At 58.4% G+C, this 21,627-nt stretch overlaps 13 protein-coding genes across 13 annotated transcripts; 6 read left to right on the plus strand and 7 right to left on the minus strand.

Moving 5' to 3' along the window:
* Positions 1–56: 56 nt before the first annotated feature.
* L969DRAFT_94247 (uncharacterized protein) lies at positions 57–4,896 on the minus strand (the record flags this gene model as incomplete). The annotated part of the gene is made up of 7 exons (XM_014712318.1): positions 57–383; positions 430–516; positions 564–759; positions 809–1,209; positions 1,255–1,338; positions 1,471–4,738; positions 4,844–4,896. 7 exons carry the CDS (start codon positions 4,894–4,896, stop codon positions 57–59), a joined length of 4,416 nt encoding a protein of 1,471 aa, XP_014567804.1.
* Positions 4,897–4,945: 49 nt separating this feature from the next.
* On the minus strand, positions 4,946–5,263 carry L969DRAFT_34451 (uncharacterized protein; the record flags this gene model as incomplete). The annotated part of the gene is made up of 3 exons (XM_014712305.1): positions 4,946–4,999; positions 5,057–5,156; positions 5,208–5,263. Coding segments are annotated over 3 exons (210 nt in total), but the record flags the coding sequence as incomplete, so codon positions are not given.
* Positions 5,264–5,790: 527 nt separating this feature from the next.
* L969DRAFT_17109 (uncharacterized protein) lies at positions 5,791–7,891 on the plus strand (the record flags this gene model as incomplete). The annotated part of the gene is made up of 2 exons (XM_014712226.1): positions 5,791–7,117; positions 7,164–7,891. 2 exons carry the CDS (start codon positions 5,791–5,793, stop codon positions 7,889–7,891), a joined length of 2,055 nt encoding a protein of 684 aa, XP_014567712.1.
* On the minus strand, positions 7,719–8,871 carry L969DRAFT_428530 (uncharacterized protein). The gene is made up of 3 exons (XM_014712319.1): positions 8,694–8,871; positions 8,091–8,634; positions 7,719–8,035 (listed from the first exon to the last, which is right to left on the minus strand). The coding sequence occupies exons 1-3, from the start codon at positions 8,798–8,800 to the stop codon at positions 7,970–7,972; spliced, it is 717 nt and encodes a 238-aa protein (XP_014567805.1). The 5' UTR covers positions 8,801–8,871; the 3' UTR covers positions 7,719–7,969.
* Positions 8,872–8,987: 116 nt separating this feature from the next.
* On the minus strand, positions 8,988–9,911 carry L969DRAFT_49432 (uncharacterized protein; the record flags this gene model as incomplete). The annotated part of the gene is made up of 4 exons (XM_014712320.1): positions 8,988–9,154; positions 9,212–9,251; positions 9,305–9,791; positions 9,844–9,911. 4 exons carry the CDS (start codon positions 9,909–9,911, stop codon positions 8,988–8,990), a joined length of 762 nt encoding a protein of 253 aa, XP_014567806.1.
* A 178-nt stretch (positions 9,912–10,089) lies between these two features.
* On the plus strand, positions 10,090–11,866 carry L969DRAFT_49525 (uncharacterized protein; the record flags this gene model as incomplete). The annotated part of the gene is made up of 6 exons (XM_014712321.1): positions 10,090–10,966; positions 11,021–11,394; positions 11,447–11,515; positions 11,565–11,597; positions 11,642–11,782; positions 11,834–11,866. The coding sequence occupies 6 exons, from the start codon at positions 10,090–10,092 to the stop codon at positions 11,864–11,866; spliced, it is 1,527 nt and encodes a 508-aa protein (XP_014567807.1).
* A 180-nt stretch (positions 11,867–12,046) lies between these two features.
* Positions 12,047–13,896, plus strand: L969DRAFT_49023 (uncharacterized protein; the record flags this gene model as incomplete). The annotated part of the gene is made up of 4 exons (XM_014712322.1): positions 12,047–12,810; positions 12,867–12,988; positions 13,035–13,106; positions 13,157–13,896. The coding sequence occupies 4 exons, from the start codon at positions 12,047–12,049 to the stop codon at positions 13,894–13,896; spliced, it is 1,698 nt and encodes a 565-aa protein (XP_014567808.1).
* On the minus strand, positions 13,531–15,386 carry L969DRAFT_428862 (uncharacterized protein). The gene is made up of 2 exons (XM_014712323.1): positions 14,725–15,386; positions 13,531–14,668 (listed from the first exon to the last, which is right to left on the minus strand). The coding sequence occupies exons 1-2, from the start codon at positions 15,236–15,238 to the stop codon at positions 13,914–13,916; spliced, it is 1,269 nt and encodes a 422-aa protein (XP_014567809.1). The 5' UTR covers positions 15,239–15,386; the 3' UTR covers positions 13,531–13,913.
* L969DRAFT_94256 (uncharacterized protein) lies at positions 15,359–16,281 on the plus strand (the record flags this gene model as incomplete). The annotated part of the gene is made up of 4 exons (XM_014712324.1): positions 15,359–15,494; positions 15,555–15,749; positions 15,818–15,885; positions 15,943–16,281. 4 exons carry the CDS (start codon positions 15,359–15,361, stop codon positions 16,279–16,281), a joined length of 738 nt encoding a protein of 245 aa, XP_014567810.1.
* Positions 16,282–16,307: 26 nt separating this feature from the next.
* L969DRAFT_621359 (uncharacterized protein) lies at positions 16,308–18,501 on the minus strand (the record flags this gene model as incomplete). Its single annotated transcript, XM_014712325.1, is given in 8 exon segments — positions 16,308–16,726; positions 16,776–17,246; positions 17,296–17,476; positions 17,525–17,630; positions 17,675–18,024; positions 18,073–18,182; positions 18,239–18,397; positions 18,417–18,501. 8 exon segments carry the CDS (start codon positions 18,499–18,501, stop codon positions 16,335–16,337), a joined length of 1,854 nt encoding a protein of 617 aa, XP_014567811.1. The 3' UTR covers positions 16,308–16,334.
* Positions 18,502–18,679: 178 nt separating this feature from the next.
* Positions 18,680–19,241, plus strand: L969DRAFT_48475 (uncharacterized protein; the record flags this gene model as incomplete). The annotated part of the gene is made up of 3 exons (XM_014712326.1): positions 18,680–18,928; positions 18,980–19,050; positions 19,097–19,241. 3 exons carry the CDS (start codon positions 18,680–18,682, stop codon positions 19,239–19,241), a joined length of 465 nt encoding a protein of 154 aa, XP_014567812.1.
* Positions 19,242–19,275: 34 nt separating this feature from the next.
* Positions 19,276–20,628, minus strand: L969DRAFT_94259 (uncharacterized protein; the record flags this gene model as incomplete). Its single annotated transcript, XM_014712327.1, has 8 exons — positions 19,276–19,366; positions 19,418–19,506; positions 19,558–20,007; positions 20,061–20,114; positions 20,167–20,195; positions 20,242–20,276; positions 20,328–20,461; positions 20,518–20,628. 8 exons carry the CDS (start codon positions 20,626–20,628, stop codon positions 19,276–19,278), a joined length of 993 nt encoding a protein of 330 aa, XP_014567813.1.
* A 105-nt stretch (positions 20,629–20,733) lies between these two features.
* Positions 20,734–21,498, plus strand: L969DRAFT_94260 (uncharacterized protein; the record flags this gene model as incomplete). Its single annotated transcript, XM_014712328.1, has 1 exon — positions 20,734–21,498. The coding sequence occupies one exon, from the start codon at positions 20,734–20,736 to the stop codon at positions 21,496–21,498; it is 765 nt and encodes a 254-aa protein (XP_014567814.1).
* Positions 21,499–21,627: the final 129 nt, after the last annotated feature.

Consider the following 21,627-nt stretch of genomic DNA (forward strand, 5'->3'; position numbering starts at 1 on the left):
GAGCAAGCATGTATTATTGACGAGATGACTTGGAGCAGCGGTATCGATAGTAGAGACTATAGCTTCCAGTGCCCTTTGCCTGGACCCTCGTCATGCTGCTTGATCGCACTTGGCGGATCAGCTCCCAGGAAGCTGGCTTTGAGAGGCGTCACAGCGATGCAACCGTGGTGGAGTGCATGGTTATCATGGCCGCTTTGCAGCGCCGAGGCTGGCGGATTTATGAGCTGCCCGATGTGGGGAGCAAACTTGAAAGCGAGCTTTTTGGAGCGATCTGCGGTTACTTTGCTCGGGTTGCTTGGTTCCTCGAGCGCTCCGGGGCCGGCATTTGCAGTGTCGCTATATTCGGCCTCGTAGGCTGCCTTTGACTCGCTCGGGTGTGCGGTCTGGTGTCACGATCAGCTTTAGCGGAGAGCCTTGCGGTACACTGACAGGTGCGAAAAGACGCTTGTAGCGTGTGAGTGCCATTGTTGTAAACCTAATCTTCGTTGCCTCCTTGTCAGTTATAGAAGGCACGAGCTGCAACTTGATCAGCACTTGGTCACGTTACACGCAGTAACGCGTACCGGTATGTTGACGGAGTACAGGTCATGATCGCCGTCGTGTTGCCAGGTGTCCCACAGTCGCTTGATGACTACGCATGCCCAGTCGTGCGCGGCTGCTACTTGATCGTCCTGTATCGGACGCTCAAAAATGGCATAGCTGATCGCGATAGAAGGCACGCCAGACAGCGAGGATGCCAAAGCAGCGCCGATAGTGCCGCTACACGCTTGTGAGCTCTGTGTGTCGTGCAAATGAATGTATGTGTCACCTCGACAGGGCAAATGCTGTGGAAGTATTGCGCCCAAAGTTAGGTCCAGAGACGACGAGATCGATCGTTTCGTGGATGTTATGCAACGCAATGTTGGCGCACGTCGCAGGCGTACCGGAGAGCAAGATCCAATCTTGCTCGTTTGCATTCGTCTTGCTTGATTCAATCGGCGTCGTCGAGCGTCGACTGCCTTCGCCGCGACTGCGATCGACTGATGAGCCTGCTGGCGCAGGCTGATAATAACTGCCTTCGATGATGTCCGAGATGCTGTGAGCGGCGCCGACCCAGGACCTCTGCGAGCCTGGCAGGACCACGCTGACCTCCCAGCCTAACGTTTGCCTCAGGCATTCGACAAAGCCTAGCACAAAGGGCGAGTCTTTACCAGGCGGGCCGTCATCGTTCTACGATACTGTGAGCCGTCGATCATACTTAGCATGCCGACTCACAGTGACGAGAACCCGCATTGCAGCCGAAAGGCAATGTCGTGACAGCTCAGCGTCAACGACCGCAATGTCGAACGTTGAACGCGCCTCAAGTGCCCGATGACGATGTCAACGACAGCTCATAATCAGATCAGGCTCGCGCCGCGTTCTCAGCCCGCCGCCCAGCGTGGCACTCTCAAGAGCGACAAAGCCCATCGTGCATGTTCGTCACCGATACACGGTATGGAACATTGTGTAGACTTTGTTGAAGACGGTGCCAGCACCGTAGAGCGTCGATAAGAACGCCAGCGTCAGGTCGATGACGAGCAAAGTCATTCCAGAGAGCATGAAGCGCGGTGCAAAGACTTTCCAGACCATCAGATGTCGCCTGAAATAGGCTGCAAAGGCTGCTGCTGATAACGCCACGATGGCGTGATAGAGCGAGAAGAGCAGCAACGTTATGAGCAGTTTTCGCTGGAGCGGCAAGGGCCTGCCTCCCATCGCAGGCGCCGTCTTCCATAATACGAGGAGCGGCAGCCCGAGACTCATCAGGATATGACCCGAGAATGTGTTGAGCACGACCAAGAGTGGACTCAGTGGATAGATCAGCCGGCGCGTGCCGACGAAAGCGCTGTTCCATTGGATTGATGATAGAGTCGCCTGATGACCTGTGGCAAAGAAAGTGGCTTGTGCGAGCAGCGCAAACAGTCCGATATGCCAATCGAGCTCGAGCGGACGATCGACAGATTTGGCTTCAAGAGACAAGCGCATTGAATCAGAATCCCGCGCTGTGTCGAGAGTTTCTAGCATACACAGACTGGCTATCATGGCGCCAGACAGAGCGAGCTGACCCATGGCAGGTGATACGAGAACAAGCCACGACGTTAGTATAGTGACCAGCAAGACGTATGACGAGCCATAGGCGTTTGCGAAACCCAAAACAGTGATCTTTGCGGGCGTGTTGTCAGTCGCTGGCTCTTCCTGAATCGTCAATGGCAGCCTACTGAAGAACCACAATGGGCCGCCACCGCCAATGATCAGGCAGATCACTGCGATGGCTGCATAATTCTTGACCGTCGTCATGACTGCAGGCGACTTGCTGTGCGCCGCTCGCCAATCCACGACATTGTGTGCGGACGCGAGCAGCCAGGCTGCACGGCAGGGTCCATCGAGAAAGATACCGGCGAACTCTCGCTGCGAGCCCGTAATGCTCAGAAAGCGGCCGACGAATACGGGTATGGCCATAGCGATGGGGACCATTGCTATCACGGCTTCCACTGCCGAGGTGCTTGATGCGTTACTGACGTAAAACGTTGTCGAGCACACGCCAGCTTGCTCTTCCCGGCACAGTCTGGAGCATGCCAGAAGGCGCACGAGTATTGCTGCAACCAGCGCGAATGCTAGACCTCGTCGACGAAAGGGAGCAGTGACGTGACCGATTGACCGTATCGCAAGCATAATCAGTGCTGACTGCAGCAGCATCGTCGTGGCGCCATCCTCCCATAAGATGAACGAGTTCGACGCAAACATAGCAGCATGCGCAAGGGGTAACACGAAGACCGGCGACCATGACGTCAAGCTTGCGGGCGTGATTAGTTTGCTGGGGGCCGGTAGGCGGTATCGCAGCTCGTAGACGATGATTGCCAAAACAGGCGAGACCACAATGGCTGGTAACACAAGGGGGGCGTACCAGTCTGGATGCGTGTTCGTGCCGACGACGACTATAGCTGGCAGGGTGATGATCGCAAACGTAGCAATGAAGGCGATGAACGCACTTCCAATGAGCTGCCGGCAATGTCCGTCCCGGAAGAGAGCGCCTTCGTAGCGAGCAGTCTGCACGAGGCGTGTGATCATGACGATACTGCACACGAGTGCCAAGAGCCCTGCAGTCATGGTCGCAGCGTTAAAGCGCGCCCAGACTGACTTACAATGCGTCAGTGTTGATCTAGTAAAACGAAAGTAAGAGTCCAGGCTGATGCTATCTGTGCCGTCCAGTGATTCCATCGCAGCGGAATACAATGTTCGCAGTGCGGGCAGAGCAGGCGCGATGTCCGATGATCGCGAATGTGTGCGTGCGTAGGTCTCTAGATAGGTCATGATCTGGCGCAAGTTGATACGGACTGCTTTTCGTAGCATGCTGAGCGAGTCATCAGCCTTTGCCCATCTGTGTTGCTGCGTCGGCCAGAGGAATAGCTCGGGCACGATCGAGCCAAGACTGCCGAAAGGTATAGGCAAGCCCAGGAGCAGTGATAAGGATGGCACCAGATCTGTTTGGGGTATTGATCGATAAGTATGCTCGTCAAGACCGAAGGTGCGCTCTTCTGACCGAGTGGTGTCATGAAGCAATTCGGTCATAGGGCGAGCCTTACCCGGATGTGGCGGTACGGTCGTCAGTCCTTTTGGCGAGTACATCCACAGAGCAGCGTTTACTTCGTCCGGACTATCACCGCCGTGGTCGCCTTTGGGATCCATACCGTGATCGCCAAGGACAACGAGCAGATCGTCGGCACGTAAGAGCGGCACAACGCGAGCCAGTGTGGCCTCGGCTTCGCGAAGCTTACGTGTCAGCTCTGGATGCTGTGAGCCAAATCGATGGCCGGCATGGTCGAGACCGAGCGAATGACCGACGAAGATATCCCATGATGAGCCATTGCTGTCTGGCGCGAGCAGATCAAAGAGATGCTTCTCGACACCACGGTCAACGGTGTCGAGATCGGCCACGTCGAATGAGTCGTATGGCCAGGTCATGCCCTTTGCAAAGTAGGCAGGAGGGAAGACCTGCATCCATGTGTCGTCGCCGGCAAATGCGATTTTCTTGCGAGCCGCGTGGGCTTGTTCGATCCAAGAATCTTCCTGGACGGCACCGGCTGCGAAATTGCTGCCTGCATCGACAAAGGTGGGCAAGCTGCCTGTAGTGAGACCCTTGAGTCGCTGCAAGGTCGTCGTGGGTGGATCGGCCACGAAGCGAAAGATCAGCGAGTTGGCAGGTTGCTGCTGGGACAGCCTGGCTGGCGTCGTGAGTACGTTGTGATGATCAGCAGAGTATGGAGGAGAGCTGCCATCGGTCTCTGTTCTCGGGAAGACGTAGTCCCAGCGGAGGGCGTCGACGATGAGCACGATAGCCCGTGAATAGCGAGGTGTCAGCGTGCATTCTTGGTCGGGTGAGCAGTGGCTCCTCTCGTCGAGCGTAGCTCGCGTGAGCAGGAAGCCTCTGGTGAAGAGCCAGAGCGCTGCGAGGTGGTACAGGGAGATGAAGAGGAGAGCGACAAAGATGACCTGCATGACGGATAGATCCGCGAGCGAGATGATGCCTCTGAGCCTCAAGGATGAGCGCTCTGCCCGTTTCCGGCGTCTTGCGAGCGCGGCAGACTCTGGCAGTGCCTCTGGAGCCAGGAGATCATCGTTCACGGCATCCCAGTCATCGTCGCTTTCCTCGGCCGGCCGAGGCTTGCTATCTCCATTGCTCGTGGGTATCACGTCCATCTTGCTTTGTGGGCCTTTGCCCGGCCTATGACAAGACTGTATGAGCTCGAAGTCCGGTGCGGGGAATCAGGTCTCACTGCGACTAGTCGTACAGCAGATGCATCCTCTTCACAGTCTTTCGGTCAGGGGCAGGACGACGCGGTGACGCGCGTGAGTGGCGCAATCTGAGCGTGCTGACAACATGATCATGATCGATGGCACAACAGAGCTGATGCGCAGGCTTGCCCTAGTTCATCTCGAGCGAGCTGCCGTCGCCGATCTCATAGTCTGACAAGGTGATGTGATCCTGCAGGCAGGGCGACATGAGCTGAGGAGGACAGAGGTCAGAGGAGCGAGAGCGGACCTTGAAGATGCTGTACCACTTCTTGAGCACAATCTTGTTCGCTTTCGTGCCCTTTTGAGCGGCGATGAGCTTCTTGAGATCCCCGATGGTGTCATTCGGGCTGCACAAGCTCAGCCGACATGCAAGAGCCGCAGGAGAGCGGCCGGCTAACCTGCATTTGACCCTCACTTTGCCGCCCAGCCGATCATTGGCAATCACTTCTATCAGTCCGCCCCCGCCACCACTACCTCCTACTGGCGCTCGTGGAGCAGCGGGAGCTTGCGAGCGGGCTTCGGCTGGCTTGCGAGCCTGGGCCTGCTTCTGCTCAAAGTATTCTCTCGAGGAACCGGTGACGGTCGGTCCGGGCGAGCGTGACCTGCTTCTCCTCGGAGGATCTCTCCTTCGAGCAGCGGGCGAGGGTGATCGACTACTTCTGCGCCGGTGTGACGGGACCTCCTGCCTGGCCGGCGCTCTGTTGTCTCGGTAGTCGGGGCGAGATCTCTCTGAGGAATACGGCGCAGGCTCCTGTCGCCGGTGCTGACTCGCAGAACCGCCTGCTCTACCGGCCCGACTGGGACCACTGAGCGGACGTGATGCGCTCGCGGCAGCCTGCCGGTCCGCCCTGGCTGCAGCACTCATCTCAATCCCGGCTCGGCTGTTGCTGTTTGCTTAGACGACGACCGACGTCGACCGACCGAAGAGGACGCGCTGCTGGCGGCAGCTGGCTGGCAGACGAGCAAGGGGAGCATGAACACATGTCAGATGCACCAAACGCCCAGCAAAGCGAGAGCGGCGTCATCTCGCTCGACAGCTACCCTTCAAGCGCTCGAATGAAGCTCAGAGCAGCCGCAGCGACGGTCTCCTCGACGAGGTACCTGTCCGACCAAGCCAACTCTCGCTCGGGCTTCTCCCTGCGAGCTCGGGCCAAAGACTGGCTCGACAGGGTCGCGACCGCTCCAGAGGAGCCCACTGTAGTACCCTCCGATGGCCTCATGCGACCCGTCACGGGCTCTCGCCGCTCGTCCGCTCTCGGCTTCAGCAGACGGCGAGTCGACGTGCTCCATCAAGAACAATGTGTCTGCTTTCCAGGCTGGGCCGTACATAGACAGCACAAATCGGGTCGGCGGTACATCGAGCTCTCCCTGTCTGGCTTTGTCTCTCGCCATCGTCCGATCGAGGAAGCCTCCAAGTCTCAGCGACTGTTTGCAGCCATGGCGAAACAATTCATCAGCTTGCCAAGGCTGCCCAGACCTTCGTCTGCAGCGGCTTCGACATCGTCGCTCCTCTCTGTGCCTGCTACCGACACCGGTTCTCAAGACAGTGCCCCTGCTTCGCTCTCAAGTCGAGATGCGAGCTCTGAAGACCTCTTGGCCGAAGCGGAGCACGCAGTCGAAGCGCCCGCCGTGACACCAGAGACGAGCTGGCTGCCCACTACCGATCAGGCTGCCGATGCTGCAGCGCAAACATCATCGCCATCACGCCAGAGGCCTTCTCGGCCGTTTGCCACGCCTACAAGGGCGTCCACGCTGCCTTTACCAACGAGTCAGCCCAAGCAGGCTCCGCCAGCATCTCGAGATGATGACGCACTGGCTCTCCTGCGGCAAGCGCACGCGAATTTGGACGAGCGTCTCGCACCCTTCTTTGGCGAAAAGCTCGCTGCTCGCCAAGTCAGAGTTCGAGTGTTTGCAGACAATCCAGAGCGAAGCTGTCTCGCGCAAGGCATCTTGCAGACCGAGCTCGGAGGAGGCTATGCCCAAACGCTCGAGATTGATCACGTCGACGTCCGGTATCTCGAAGTCGTTGTCACGCTGCTGCCCCTTGACGGCGAGTCGTCTGCCGACGGTGCCAGCGATACCGCCACGATCGCTGTCTCAAGCGAGGACGCGCCCCGGATAGTCTCTGACATCGACGACACTTGCCTGGAAGCCAACATCATGGGTGGACTGCGCTCAGTCTTCCGCAACATCTTCGTCAAGGATCTCCGCGAGCGCACCATCGCAGGCATGTCAGCGTGGTACCAGGCCATGCACAAAGCCGATGCACATTTTCACTATGTCAGTAACGGGCCTTGGGAGGTTTTCCGTACGCCATCTGCCGCTCCTCAGGCTTTTCACTGACTTCTTGCCAGGCATCGTGCAATCGGCGCTAGCAGCCACATCCTTACCGCCAGGACAGGTCAAGCTAAGAGAATACCGCAAAGGCTCCATCTTGTCGGGATTCATGGAGCCTGCTAGCACCAGGAAACGCGGACCGGTCGAGCAAATCCTGCAATCTTTTCCGGCAAGCCGGTTCATCCTCATTGGCGACGGGGGAGAGGGCGATCTTGAGACGTACGTCGCGCTTGCGGGCGTTTATCCAGAGCAAGTAGTTGCCATATTCATCCGCGACGTTCTCTCCGCGCAATCGCCACTCGCGAATGCTACTGCGATGCATTCGGATAGCGACCTCTTGCGTTTGCCCGACACGACTCTCTCCGGTCGCTCTTCGCGCTCATCATTTGTATCGGAAACGCTACGGGATCTCACAGAGCTAGAGTATGACTCCAAACTGCACGATGACGCAAACTCGGATCCACTGAGCCCGAACAATCCTTTGCGCGACCTCTCACTTTCCGATAGGCCTTCAGCATTCGACACAGCCGGCAAGGCACCCCAGGCACAGGCTGAGCTTACGCAGGCCCAGAGACGTCAGCTTGACGCCTTTTACGTCCGCGTTGCGGATGCAGAAGCAGCGCTCCCCGACGGGGTAATCTTGCGCATCTTCCGCAGCGGCGAAGAATGCCTGGAGGAAGGCGTTGGTCTGGTACACGTCGCTAGATCGCGTGCAGCTCGAGCGAATGCGGACAGCAAGGCATAGCAACCCGGCTGCTTTCTTGCGGGACACTTTTGCGTGCAGACTGTTGTTGACAACATACACATCATTCGTTTTCGCAATCTACGGCGCTGTTTCGTGCTGTGCCATGATCTGCTTATCCAGCGTGTCTAGGGCGTTGCACAATTCCTGCTCGTCACGCGTCAATTGCCGCAGGCACAGCTCGAGGGCGACCACCTACCGCATTGTCGGGTTCAAACTCGAGGCCGAGCAAGAGTGCATCGCGGGCATCGAAGAGGCGACCGAAAGCCACGAGGGCTTTCGCTTTGCGAAAGTGGCCCTTGTCCCAGTTGCGCTTGAGCTTGATGACCGTTTCTGCGTCGGCGAGTGCCTCGACGTTCTGGCCGGCGTTGAGATAGGCAGCAGAGCGATTGCTGAGAGCGACGCTGAGCTCTTCGCGGATGTACTGACTGCTCTCGAACAGCGGCCGCGAGCTCGCCAGATCGGCGGCGAGTGTGTACATCTTGATGGCATCAGCATTGTTGCCTGCCTTGAACTTCTTGTTGCCTTCCTCCTTGAACTTGTTGAACTGGAAGGAGCGAGCGTTCTGCGATGGCTGTGGCGGTCCAGGGATGGCAATGTTGTTGGTCAGCATAGCTTGGATGAGTGAGTTGAGCGGCGCCAGGTCGTCGTTGCTGAGCAATCCCGGCCTTCCAGCCATCTTGATGCCGGGAAAGGAACCACCGAACGATTGCTGTGTCCCATGACTTGGCTTAGACAGGGAGCTGCTGTCTTCTGTAGGTCGCTAGGCGTCAGCTAAGCAGCAATATGAGCCGTTGCTGATGACCTGCCTATCGCTTTGGGCGCATCGACGAGTGTCACTGACGCCGTGCTAGGCGCATACTGTAGCTTGTAGACCTTGACAAGATCATCGATGGCTGGTGGAGCCGCCATGTCGGAGCGAGCTGCACGTCTGGCTCGACTGTGCGCCTTGGGTGCGTAACGGCCACGACACGCGTCGAACGATGATGGACTTGTAGCCCGCTAAGCGCGCGCGCATCATGATCACCAGATCAAGCGTACGTGAGCGACGCCTGGGTCCATGCATTCTCACTCTCGGTACAATAGCTTGGACACAGCGTCAGAACTTCTCGTGCGCGGGACGAAGATCGAGCTCATGCGTCCAGCAAGAGACGTCTTGCTCGTGAAGATATAGATACGCCTTGGCAATCGAGTCGGGCTCGAGATGCTTGTGCTTGTCGGCCAGCATCGCTTTGGCTTCCTGTGAGGTGAAGACTTGATGGGTGCCTATGGAGATGCGATGAGCGGGATCCTAAGATTGCGCGCGTGAAGAGCATCACTTACGATCGGTCGCGATGACACCGTCGACAATGACGAAAGCCACCTGTAGCCCTCTTCAGAGCCAGGTCAGACCGCGAGAGAGCACACAACACGGACGTGTATGTTCTCGGGACCGAACTCGCGAGCGAGCGACTGGGAGAGAGCACGTAGACCGTGTTTGCCGGCCGAGAAGGCGGAGAAGTTCTTTGCGCCTCGCGTGGCTGAAGTGGCACCAGTGAAGAGCAGACTGCCACCGGGCGGTTCGGTGTCGGTACCGGGCTCGAGCATCAGCTTGATGGCTTCCTGTGCGAACGCAAAGGACGCGACGATGTTGATCTTGACAGATTGCTGGATGAGCTCCTCCGTGACATCCAGAAAGGGAACCATGCTCCACTGTGCAGTGTTCCAGATGGCCGCCCTGACCCTGCCGTCGGACCATCTGGCACGGATGTCCTTGAAAGTGCCCTGGATGCTCTTGAAGTCGTAGTCGGCAAGGGCAAACGTTGCTGCCTCACCGCCTGATGCATTGATATCGTCGGCCACTGTATTCGCTCCCTGGCGGCCGATGACGGCAACCCTAAAGTGCCGCGAAGCGAACTGGCGGCTGAACTTCTGTCCTCTTGAGCATGGTCAGCCAGCAGAGCGCCGGGGCGTACGCTACAGCAGCGCCGATGCCGGTGCCATTGCCCAATCCGGCGATGACTGCTATCGACTTGGAGGTCATGCTGAGCGTGCTCTGGAAGGGAATGAGGGCGGTCGAGTGATGGCAGATGCTCTCCTTTCGGGCTCGAGAGCTGTCGGCGTGCGCAGTCAGTGTGGGCTTGGCGCGAACGACTGCTCGAGCAGTCAAGGCGCTCAGTGCGCTGCGCCGTCATACTTGCCTCACTGCCGGACTACCGGACATGAGCGCAGACTCCTCGAGACAATCCCTGCAGCTAGCAACGCCGGATGCCTCGCCCGTCGCATCGCCTCGCGAGCTTGCATTGCCCGTCGATGTCAAGCTCGACAAGACACTTGATCTCGGCCCAGAGAATGCAAGCGACACTCATCGTCGGGCCAGTCCCTTCAGAGCACGCAAGGCCTCCCTTTCGAATGAGACAGACTTGATCGATATGCCCGTACTGGCTCACCGAGCCACTCAGGCCGGCGGAGGCGACATAGACGTCGAGGCTCGCGCTTCAGTCCATCCCATACGAGCAGGCATGATCAGGGGCAACAGTACTGCCACACATGATCCCTTCAAGATGCGCGCCTCTATCAAAGGTCAGGAGGTCATCGACGATTTCAAGCGCACCGCCTATGGCTCTCCTCTCGCTGCCGGCCAAGACAAGACGCGCGTCGTTGCGGGCAACCTCGTCTCATCCAGACAAGGTGCTCCGAGCGTGACGCCATCCTGGAGACTCGGACTCGGCCTCCTGCGCAGTCGCGGCCGACGATACAAGAAGATTGGCGATTTCTACGAGGGACAGAACAGACAAATCGACATTCTGCTCAAGCCTTTGCACTGGCACCGAGACGAAGAGCGGCAGCGCGAGGAGGACAACCGGTTGAAAGTCAAGATCGCCATTTACGCTTCCCTGGTGGCCAACTGTGTGCTCGCAATCATACAAGTCTACGCGGCAGTCTCATCACTCTCCTTATCATTCTTTGCGACGGCCATCGACGCCGTCTTTGACCCTGCCGCCAACTTTGTACTCAATTGGGTGCATCGGAAAGCGGTTCGTGCAGATCCTGTCAAGTACCCTATCGGTGGCGCGCGGATAGCGGTCATCGGCAACAGTGAGCATCAGTAATTGGCTTGATTGCTGCCTAGCTTACACTGGGCCTGACCAGTCATCTTTGCCGTGGTGATGGGCACAGCGAGCGTCATCCTGATTGTGGAATCCATCCAATCCCTTGCTACCAGCAATGGCGAGGATGAACGGTTTCACGTGCCCGCCGTCGTGGCAGTCTCCGTCGCGCTGATCACCAAGATCATTCTAGCTGCCTATTGTTATACGCTGCGGGACATGTCCATACAAGTGCACGTCCTCTGGGAAGACCACCGCAATGATACGATCATCAATCTCCTCGGTCTCGCGACGAGCTCGGCCGGTTCAAAGCTAGACTGGCACATCGATCCGAGTGGGGCTATTGTGATCTCGTGCCTGCTCATCTATCTCTGGGGATCTACGTGCGCCAAACACTTCATTCAGCTTGCCGGTAGAGTCGGCGCACCCGCACAGTCAGACATGGCCCGAGTTAACCTGGGACTTGCAGGCCGCGCCCGAGGACTTTTCTCAGCTCGTGACATATCACTGCGTGACGTTCTCTGATAAGATACTCAAGGTACGCGCGGACGTTGACGTCCGGATCCAGCTGCTGACAGCAGCGGCAGATTGATTCGGTCAAATGCTACTGCAACGCAGAGGTCCGCTCATTGCTTTCTCTAGTGTCAAGCTCACAGCGCAGCAGGACTATGTCGTCGAGGTAGACATCGTGCTCGATCCTCTCACGCCGCTCTGGGAAGCGCATGATCTGTCACAAGACCTGCAAGACCAGCTCGAGACACTGCCCAGCTGTTCACGAGCATACGTGCATGTCGATCATGAAGTCGTAAGCGGTTGGCTTTCTGCTTGCACTGAACTGACCCCTTGTTGGCCTAAGGACCACAAGCCAGAGCATCGCAAACAAGACTAGCGTGGTACATCTGCGATTGTATGATTCGTGTTGTCTTTGATTTGATGATTATTGTACATGTACCTTCGCGCTTCCCCGCAGTAGATATCACGCCAGCGCCGTCGACAGCGCTGCAGCGAGACGACATCAGATACGATCCATCCCACTTCAGCTGAACTGTGAGCATAAAGTGATCAAGTGATGGCACTGCAAAGCTCGCCAAAGAGGCTTGCCGGAAAGGTACTTAGTCACTCGACGCAGATCACTCCCAGCCTGGCGACCTGCGCCTCATCGCTCGCTGCTGTTGCCGGCCGGCCTCGCTGGCATGCTCAACAAGCTGAGTCGAGAGCAATACAGACGGAACAGGCAGGGAGCGTCGCTCTCGGAGCGCTCGAGCAATCCTTCGATACCTCTCGCAGCGTCGAATACATCTCGACCTGGCATCCCGGCAAACATGCCAGAGCGGATAGCTCGGGTACGCGATCGGATACTTCCGTCGAGCTGCTCTCAGCACTTCACTTGCCGAGACAGCCCGTCTGTAGGCCGGCAGCGGACCCTCGTCGAAGCTATGCTACCTCTTCGACAACGTCAGCAAACGCCATGGCGGACAGCGAGACTATTGCGCCCATTTTGGTCACCGACACGGCCCGTCCGGCGCAGCGTCCCCGATGGCCCTTTCGCTTCCCCGTGGCGGCTCATGCAAAGCCAGCAGCTCCGCTTGAGCGCCAGACATTCGAGCCTGCGGCTGCCGCCAAACCGCGTGCCAAGGACCGCACCAAAGATTCAGAGCTCAGAGCCAAAGCGCGGGCCTATCAGATCAAACGGAAAGCTGTGCTTGCGGAGCGAGACGCCACTTTGAAGCAGAAGTGGCCCGCTTTTGCACTCGACAGTATCGAATGGCGCAAGCCACTTGTCCGCCTCTGCAAAACCCCGGCTGAGCTTACTGCGGCCTTACAAGACCTGGAGTCTGGGCACGTGCAGCTCCTCGTGACCCGATTGCGTACTGACTGATGACGCGCAGACCGCTTGGCATGGACCTCGAATGGAACGTCAGCAAACGCAAGGCGCAAACAAACAAGGTATCGCTCGTGCAGATCTGCGACGCCCGTCAGATAATAATTTACCAAATTCCGCCTGGGCAAGGTGAGACTTCTATTCGTGCCTTGTCTGAGAGTCTCACCATGGCTAGCAGGTGTACCACAGGTACTGAGGGCATTGCTCGAGGACGCCGCAGTATGGAAGATTGGCGTGAACATCGGTAGTATGTGCTGTCGCTGGTCCCCGAGATTGGACTCACACACATGTCCTTAGATGATGGCAAGAAGCTAGAGAAGGACCATGACGTCGATTGTAAGGGTCTACTCGAGCTGACTAAGGCTGCACGTCTCGTAGACGCCCCGACTCTAGAGAAGAAACGGGCTATCGTGTCGCTGCAAGAGCTGAGCGGTATCTACCTGGAAAAGTATCTGCCCAAGGGCGAGGTGCGCACGTCCGACTGGGAGCGGCCCTTGACAAGCGAACAAGTCAACTATGCAGCTCACGACGTGTTCGCGGGTCTTCAGATCTTCCGTCGCTTGCTAGATCTTGGCGGTCAACCTCTGGAGTCCTTTGCGGTCTGCCTGACAGACTTTGTTGCGCCCAAGGCTACGACATTGCCGCGCAGCAAGACAGCTTCGCCACGGAAAGCAGCAGGCATTGCGATCAGTAAAGCAACGCCACGCCAGCTCGAGGCTTGGGAGCTGTGGCACGAGCAAGACGAAGAGCCAGAGGCGATCGCCATATCGATGAGCATCCAACCCACAACGGTGGTCTCGTACATCATGGAGGGCATGCGCCGCCAGCTTGACCTGCAGCCGCATCCGGATCGCCTGGAGATGCTCTTGCACAAGCAGCCTGTCATCCGTCATCAATATAGCAAGCTGATCCAACAGATCGCGTCCGGCGCAGAGCGCACGCTGATTGCGGCGGAAGAGCTCGTGCCATATGCGATAGCGCGTGCAGAGCTGGAGGATGCAAAGGACGGGCGCGGCGAGGAGCATGCACAGGTGTAGAGGGTACAATACATTGTTCACACAGGAGGTACAGCCTTGAGTGCCTTGCCCTTCATGCGCACGGCAAACATGAAATTAGTGATTGTCTCGCCCTCTTTGACGGTGGGGAATCTGTCCCAGTGCGAGTGTGCCAGTCTTGCTAGGCGTTCTTTGGCTTCGTCCGGGCCATCCCATACTGAGAGATCTCTGAGCTGTTCAGCCTGTGGCAAGCCGATCGAATCATCGTCGAGGTCGTCCATCGTAGCATCAAAGAAGCCTTCGCCCGTACCCCTGGGAAGCTCCTGGTCTTCTGTGCTCGCCGAGACATCCTGTATCTCATCATCCGCGGCCGAAAGGGGGGCTTCCCGCTTGCGCTTTCTGGACGGCTCAGAGGCTGGGCTGACAGGCAGGCCGGGCAGTGGCGCGTCGACTTGGGCAAACGGCTGACAGGCTTGCCGATTGCTTAGCGGTTGCGGGGCCAGAAGGTGGTAGTGCAAGAGATAGCGGTGCAGCGCGGCTGGCGGCAGAGTGCCGAGATTGATGGTGGGCATCCTGACCTCTTCGGGCAAAGGCAGGGCAGCTTGGCTTGCGGATGGTCTCGCGGCGCTAACCCCAGCACGCCGGGACGAGATCGTGTAAGCGTCATCTTGCTGGGCGGCGAGGGCAGCAGCGGCGGCAGCATTCCGTCGCGCGGCGGCATCCTTGGAGGAGTGCGACTTGCGGTACGTTCCGCTGGCCTGACCTCGTCCTGATGTAGGCAGAGGCGTGTTGTCTCTCGTGTCCTGGGAACGTGCTGGGCGTGGAGAGATCAGCAAGCGAGACGGATGACGGCATGCGAAAGCGGCATACCCTCTGCGCGCTCTCTGTCGCGTTCCTGCCGTTCACGCTCTGTGAGTCGACGAGATCCTGAGGCGCCGCCCGAGCGCCTCGAGCCGCTGGCGGCAGGTGGCTCGGGTGCATCGGGCTGCACTGCTCCAGGGGATGATGAGCGATGGGAGCCGGCTTCAGCTTCGAGTCGGTCCTGCTGGCGCTTTGATGCGGTCATTCTACGCTGAGCTGCAGATCCAGATGGAATGAGCGCATTGGCGGCAGCATCCTCGACTTCTTCCTGGGTGAAGTCTTGCTGGTGATCATCTGCAACGATCGCTGGCGGACTGGGCGCTGCATCTGGCCCTGCCTCGAGCTCTACTTGTGGCGTTGTCGTCTCAGAGGGACGAGCCGAGGCTGATCTCGAATTGCGTCGTGAGATGAGGGGGTCAGCCGAGCTCTCGTTGGGTGGCAGCAGGACCTGCGACGAGCCTCCTGTCGGCGCTCCGACGTCTTCGTCCATGATCGCGTGGGCAGGAGGGCCGGTATCGTCCATGGCGTCCTACGGCGGCCCTCGTCGCGCTCGTGGCAAGTCGAAAAGTGTGTGAAGGCCGCAGACAGCAGCAGCAGATCAGCAGAGCCGACCCAGGACTGCCGCCTACTGTGTCAGCGGGCGATGACGAGTACACAAGCAGCTAGCTTCAGCCGCTATGTCGCCTATGGCGCAGTGGCAGCACTCGTCGCAACGACGGGCTACTGTGTCTACTTTGATCACAAGCGTCGCAACGATCCTGTCTTTCGAAAACGTCTTGGCATGCCCACTCCTCGTCCAGACCGTCACGCCCGGCTGACATGAGTCCTCGCTCGTACAGACATAGCCGAGCGAAGGGTCGAAAAGGCAAAGCGGCTCGATGCTCAACGAGCCAAGGACACCAACAGAGCCGCCCTGAGGAGAGCCGTCTCGCTCATCGACATGGACGAGCTCAAAGCGAACATGCTCAGCGAGGAGTCCATGGAACGCTTCTTCCTCGACCAGCTTACCCTAGCAGAGACGCTGATTAGCCGAGGTGCGTGCCAGTCTTGCTCCCGTCGGGTGAGAGCTTGTGCTCATCTGCGTCCCTTGTCCGATCTGCAGGCGAGGAGTACTACGTCCCTGCCGTGCTAGCGTTCTACAAAGCCTTTATCAGCTTCCCTCGGCCGCAGGTAAGGTCTGCTGTCCTCTGACCCCGATTGCTTGCTAAAGAGCCTCCCGGCCTACAGGAATTGCTGACAGTCTACCGTCAGATTCAGCCCACAGAAGTCTATGAGATGTTCATGGAGGTCATCGCGACACAGCTAGGCGGTGCTGGCGCTGCTTCTCGCTCAGCCCAGCCAAGAGGCAACGCCATCCTAGAAGAGATCGACCAATCAGACCCACCTCCTCCAAGCGCACCCCAGGTCAACGGCCAGACCAGCTCACAGACATCCAGTCCGAAGAGTGGAGGCTCCGGCACTTCTTACGTCCAGGTCGAACGACCGCAAGGCAGTAGCCCGGCTGCAGATACTGCTCGCCCGCAACCGAGCGCAGAGTCCTCCGATCCCCCCGAGTCTGCAATCTGATGTCATACGGAGCATTATAGCGCTTGTACTCCGTTGCATGAATAGCCCCACTGTCAAGCCGTGCCGCCTGTGCCAGTAGTCCTGTTGAGGTTGAACTTCCCGCGAAGCCTCTCACTTTGCTCTTCCTGCACGAGGTCAGGGCCCAAACCGCATTCTACCATAGCCACGACCTCGACCATCTCACCCGTCTCTGTTCCGATCAGACCGCCAACGCGCTTGCAGACCAGTTCCAGGTCCGCATGCACAGGTTCCTCTCGCCGGTGGTTATGGGTCCGGATGCTGCCACGCGGAAGCGCGGCGCCCGTCGGTGGCGCTGTCTCGCCGGCATATAGGTCGCTTGCGATGTCGCCGAGTCTCTTTTCACTCGCTTCGAGATGTCGCTGCACAGTGTGAGCGCTACCGGATGCATGATCCTCTTCGAATAGCCTTGTAGCTCCATTCCGAACTGCCCGACGGTTAGAACGATGACGCCTCTAGATGATCGTTGACCTTACTGCGACTGCCACTCTGTCGATTCCCAAGATGAATGTCACAAAAAGCCACATAAGCGTCGATCTCGCCATCCGAGAGCTCCGTGATATCTTTCTGCCAAAGCGCATCAATAGCGTGGCGGCTAGGCAGGCGATCAAGCTTCCGTAAGGCGGATATCCATCTCGAATGGCTTGGCAATGCGAGCAGGTCCCTCCCGCCCTCGAGGTCGTGCAGGCGTACCTGACCGTCCAGTCCGTAGATGACCTTTGCCGCAGAAACGACGAGAGCAGCCAGAAGGACGTCCGGACACCGCACGAGAGACTGTGCCGCCGACAGCCCGAATACGAGATGCCAGCGTAAGCCAGGACGCCCAGCGCCTGATTCTGACTGAAGCTCGGATGGGTTGGTGTGACGACGCTGCAGCTCGCTAGTATCCCAGACGAGTGGGAGATCGAGTCTCGCGATGAGCTGTTTGACAATCTGATAGGCGATGGCTTCCGTCTAGCCTCAGCACAGCACTGGGACAAGACGATCGTGGCTTACGAGGTAGGGCGAGATGCTCGACAAGCCGTCGTAGCAGAGGAGGCATGTTGATGGGTGGAAGATCGATGCTTTTGGCGGCCATTTGCTGTGCGATCAAGGTCGTGTCCGATATGAGATCTCGGGTAGGTCGAGCGTAGCAAGCCTTGTTGGGGTGCAGCAGATGCAGCTCGATCGAGCGAGTCTGTCTTGTTGGATCAGCAGCGATCCTTGTGAAGCGCCGAGGACGGACATCTGCGAGGTATCGGGCCTGGTAGATCGTTGGGAGATCACGCAAGATAGCTTCTGGCAGTAAGCCGAGGGCGCTGTTCCATGGGATCTGTTCAGTCTTTGCGAGGCTGCGGACAGTCAGGCAGATCACAAGACGAGATGACCAACTGACCGCAAGAGGTCAGCGAAGAAGCAGGGGACGCGCAAAAATTGGCAAGCAAGGTAGAGTATGATAAGTAATTGGCTCGGCTTGAGCGGGACAAGAGAGGCTTTATCGGCGCTTTGGTTGTTGGAAGGCGCTTGCCCCGCTTCTCTCGAGCTCGAGTGGTCAGAGAGCTCGTCTGTAGAAGAGCTCTCGAGCTCCGAATCACTCGCGAGGTCAGAGAGATGCTCGTTGAGCGAGAGATGAGGCAGGGTTGGCTGGCCGATGACGAGTTCTGCGGCCTGGCGATCGGACCAAAACTCGTCTGGCATGACCAGATGACTGTCCACTACGATAGCCCAGATGTCTCGTACGATATCCTGCAGAGGCGCGTCAGACGCCGGGACACGTGACGAGTGCAGGATGACCTCGAAAACGGCTGGCAAGTTCCAGCCGGCGATCAGAGCGGCAGTCTGATGCCTGAGAATGGTCTGCATAGCCTGCAGCAGGACGTAGCGTCTCTCTGCCTTGTTGAGACCTGCAGGTCGGAATGATGAGCACCCGAACAGCAAAGACAGGCGGAAGCTGGCTGACGTCGTCGCTCATCGACATGTTTGACCCTTTTTGTGCGCCTCTGAGAATGCGAGACTGCACCGGCGTACGCCTTTCCTTCGTCCACGTCGGCTATCTCATCCCGGATGCCCTGCTTGAGCTTGGATGAGATGGTGTGGGGACATGCAAGCTGGCGGTGGCCTTGCCTGGCGTAGATGACCCTCTTCGCAGACGTATCCGCCCGCGGGCAGTCTGGACCAGGAGCGTGAACCGCACTCGGTGCATCGGGGTCGTCGGCGGCTCATGTCGGATCATGGAGAGGGACTGTGGTCTGGGGACAGAGGCGGGGACTACGGCTGTTCTCGAGCTGTCGTGGTCGATCCTGTCGCGACACACGTGACAGTCATCAGCGCTTCAGCAGCGACGAGCCCGAGCAGGCGGCAAGATATGACGACGTACGATCCCGGCTCTCTCTCCGTGCCAATGTCGACCAGCTCTTCTTCTTCGTCCACCTACTCGACGCCTGGCCTCACTCCGCCCCTCGCCAATGACCCAGCGACAGCCGAGACGCTAACGACGCCGATCAAGTCACTCAGGCCGGCAGCCAATAACAACAACGGCGTTGCAGGCCTCGCAAAACCTACGCTGGCTCGAGCAGGTAGCTCTGATGGCGACACGGCACTAGCAAATGGGGCCGTTGATCCAACGACGCCTTTCGAATTGACCGAACATGTCCGTCTCCTCACAGATGCATGTGGCCGCACTGAAGCCACTCCTGCTCAGGTAGAGAGACTGCTGGATGAGCTCGAGCGCAGGCTTGAGAGCATCACGACCGATGTTCTCGATCGATGCAAGTCCCCATCACTGGCCCGGCTTGGGAATCTCGCAGCTGATACGGAGCCTGCCTGCAGTGTCGCAAGTTGTGGGCAAGCTCGACGGCCTCGAGCAGCTCTACAACGATATGGCGGATGGACTTGAGGATGCGCCTCGACTGCCGCCGCGCTCACCCGCTATACAGTCTCCTGACCGCCCTCAGCCGACCTGAGGACGCCTGACGCACGAATCGCAGGAAGCCTCGTCTATGTGGTACAGGCGTCTTGTCGCTTCAGGCCTCGGAGAACTGCGAAGCGATCCTCGAAGGACCTGCCGGGGTCGTCAGGGTCGATCACACTGCTCTGATGGTCAGCGTCGTGCTAGCCAGTAAGCCAAGCAGACACGCACGACCAGTCGGGAAAGACGCGCTCCAAATTGTCCGGATGCAGCCTGGGGAGCTCTCTGGCGATGACGGCGCTCATGAGCGCATACACAGCCTGCGCAGGCTTGTTAGCCGACCGGAGGAGAAGCGCGTGGCTGGGTCTGACGCGGTAGCCGTCTGGTGTAAGATGCAAGCCATCGCTGAGATATTTTGGATAGCCGGCCAGCGAATCACCGTTGCCTGCCTCGTGCGCCAGACGTTCGATCTCGCCGTAGACGTCGACATAGACTACGCTGCCGGATCCACCGGATCTTTTCTGGCTCTGAGCTTCGAGTGCGACCTCTCGTACTGCCTGTGCATACTGCGCAGTCACACGCGGATCTCTGTCGTCCTCGCGCTCGCCCGGCCCAAATCGGCGAATGATGTCCTCGCGCCGGTGAACGACCGAGATAGGCGGACAGCTCACGAGGAGGATGTCGGTGGCAGGCGAGTAAGCAGCCGACTGCGGGTCGTGCAGATGGTCGATAAAGGTATGCAGGTTCTCCTTGAATCTGGGAAGCTCTACATGCTGGGAGCGAAAGGATTTGACGGCGTCATTGGCACCAAACCATATCGTCTGTCAAGGTACTGCTGAGCACGCGCACGATGGACGCGTCAGATTTAGCGTACCAGGGCTCGCACACGAGGCAGTGTCTCGCCTGCTAGCCGGGCTGGAGGGAAGATCTGCAGGAGCCTGAGTGAGCCGCTCGCGTGACCAGGACAGCAATCGGCTGACATGGGGCATGACATGCAGCGCCCATTCCGCTGCACCTCTGTCAGCAGCTGATCTGTAGACGAGCATGCTGCGCACTGTTGTAGCCAGAATAGCCCCTGTTGATGACATCTCTGCGCCATACTGGTCACAAAGAAGCAAAGACGCGCGCTCAAGGTGCGTACAATTTGCGCTGGTATACATCTGCAAGCGCGGCGCCCGAGCCGCCGTCTGGCCTGAACGATTGCTGTGTGATCGAATCGCCGAACAAGATGAGCTGGTCCACCAGGATCGGTCTGCTTGATCTGGTTTGATGTGCCTTTTTGTGATCTGAGCTCAGCCGGCTGTGACAAACATGACTGTTGCCTGACTGACGGCCATTTTGGAGTGGTGCAAATGCACGATGAGATGCTTGATCTGATGCCTATCGAGGCTGACAGCGATGACGATGACAGAGACAGCAGCAACGAGGGTCAACAAGCGCATGCGGACGGTCGCGCGACGGTAGCAGCGATAGGATCGATAGGCACGCGGCACGAGCGCACGAGCAGTCAGTCAGTCAGTCAGTCGATCGACACGACAGCGAGCGGTATGGCAGACGAGGACCTCTTGACGCTTGTGATACGCTATCTGACCCAGTATGTGCCTGCCTCCCTCGTCTACGCCATCCTCGGCGCTGGCCAGAAGCTGTACACGTCCACGCAACGAGCGCTCATCGAGAGAGACTCGACTGCGGTGGTTCAGCTCGTGATCACCTTCTTGACGGTCTACTTGAGCTTGCGGACTGCCGTGAATACCGTCAGAAGCGTCTTTGGACTCACCTGGTTCCTCGCCAAATGGGGTCTCATCGGCTCCTCCGTCCTCGCTGCCGTTGGCGGCCTCGACAAGCTCAGAGGCGGAAAGGGCTCCCTTCTGAGCGATCAAGGAAGGGGCTCCACCGCATCTCGCTGGGCATCCGGCATTGGACGCAAGGGAACGGGCTACTGGGCAAACTACCTCCAGAACACCATGTCGGCCGGCTCATCGCCTTTGACGCAGCAGTCCCTCTTCAACTCTCCCAACGCGTCGCCCGACGCAGAGGAAGATGTCGTGCGATCCACGCTCGAGAGCCTGCTCGGCTTCTGGACCGGGGACGACGGTGCTCCGAGCAAGAGCACAAGATCCACAGGCGCCCGCCGTGCCAAGAAGTCAGGCGGCTCGAGAGCGCACAGAAGCGCAAAGGCAGACGTTGTGACTGCCGAAGACCTGCTATCAGCTCTGACTCAGTCCAGTCGGAAGCCTTGGACAAAGCTCAAGTCACTCTTTGCAGGAACGGCCAGCTCATCAGCACGCAAGCGTACCTCTCGCAATCGATGAGACCGGGACCGAATGGCCAGACGCGACAGATGAGAGAGTCGTCTGGGTCCGAGCCACGTGATCTGTAGAACGACAGAGGATCGAGCAGTCAAAGCAAAGTTGTAGAACGATTGGAAGGAATGTTGTTGG

The sequence above is a fragment of the Mixia osmundae genome, assembly GCF_000708205.1.
Source record: "Mixia osmundae IAM 14324 unplaced genomic scaffold scaffold_5, whole genome shotgun sequence".
NCBI lineage: Eukaryota > Fungi > Basidiomycota > Mixiomycetes > Mixiales > Mixiaceae > Mixia > Mixia osmundae.

What these genes read in the sequence shown, in the direction of transcription:
- L969DRAFT_428530 (XM_014712319.1), bottom strand. Translation starts at nt 8,800, where the DNA reads ATGGCGGCTCCACCAGCCATCGATGATCTTGTCAAGGTCTACAAGCTA. An exon ending in GCGCCCAAAGCGATAGGCAG is followed by an intron (nt 8,635 to 8,693) that starts GTCATCAGCAAC and finishes TACAGAAGACAG; the next exon opens with CAGCTCCCTGTCTAAGCCAA. An exon ending in TCGAGTTTGAACCCGACAAT is followed by an intron (nt 8,036 to 8,090) that starts GCGGTAGGTGGT and finishes CGTGACGAGCAG; the next exon opens with GAATTGTGCAACGCCCTAGA.
- L969DRAFT_428862 (XM_014712323.1), bottom strand. Translation starts at nt 15,238, where the DNA reads ATGGACGATACCGGCCCTCCTGCCCACGCGATCATGGACGAAGACGTC. An exon ending in CGACAGAGAGCGCGCAGAGG is followed by an intron (nt 14,669 to 14,724) that starts GTATGCCGCTTT and finishes CTCCACGCCCAG; the next exon opens with CACGTTCCCAGGACACGAGA.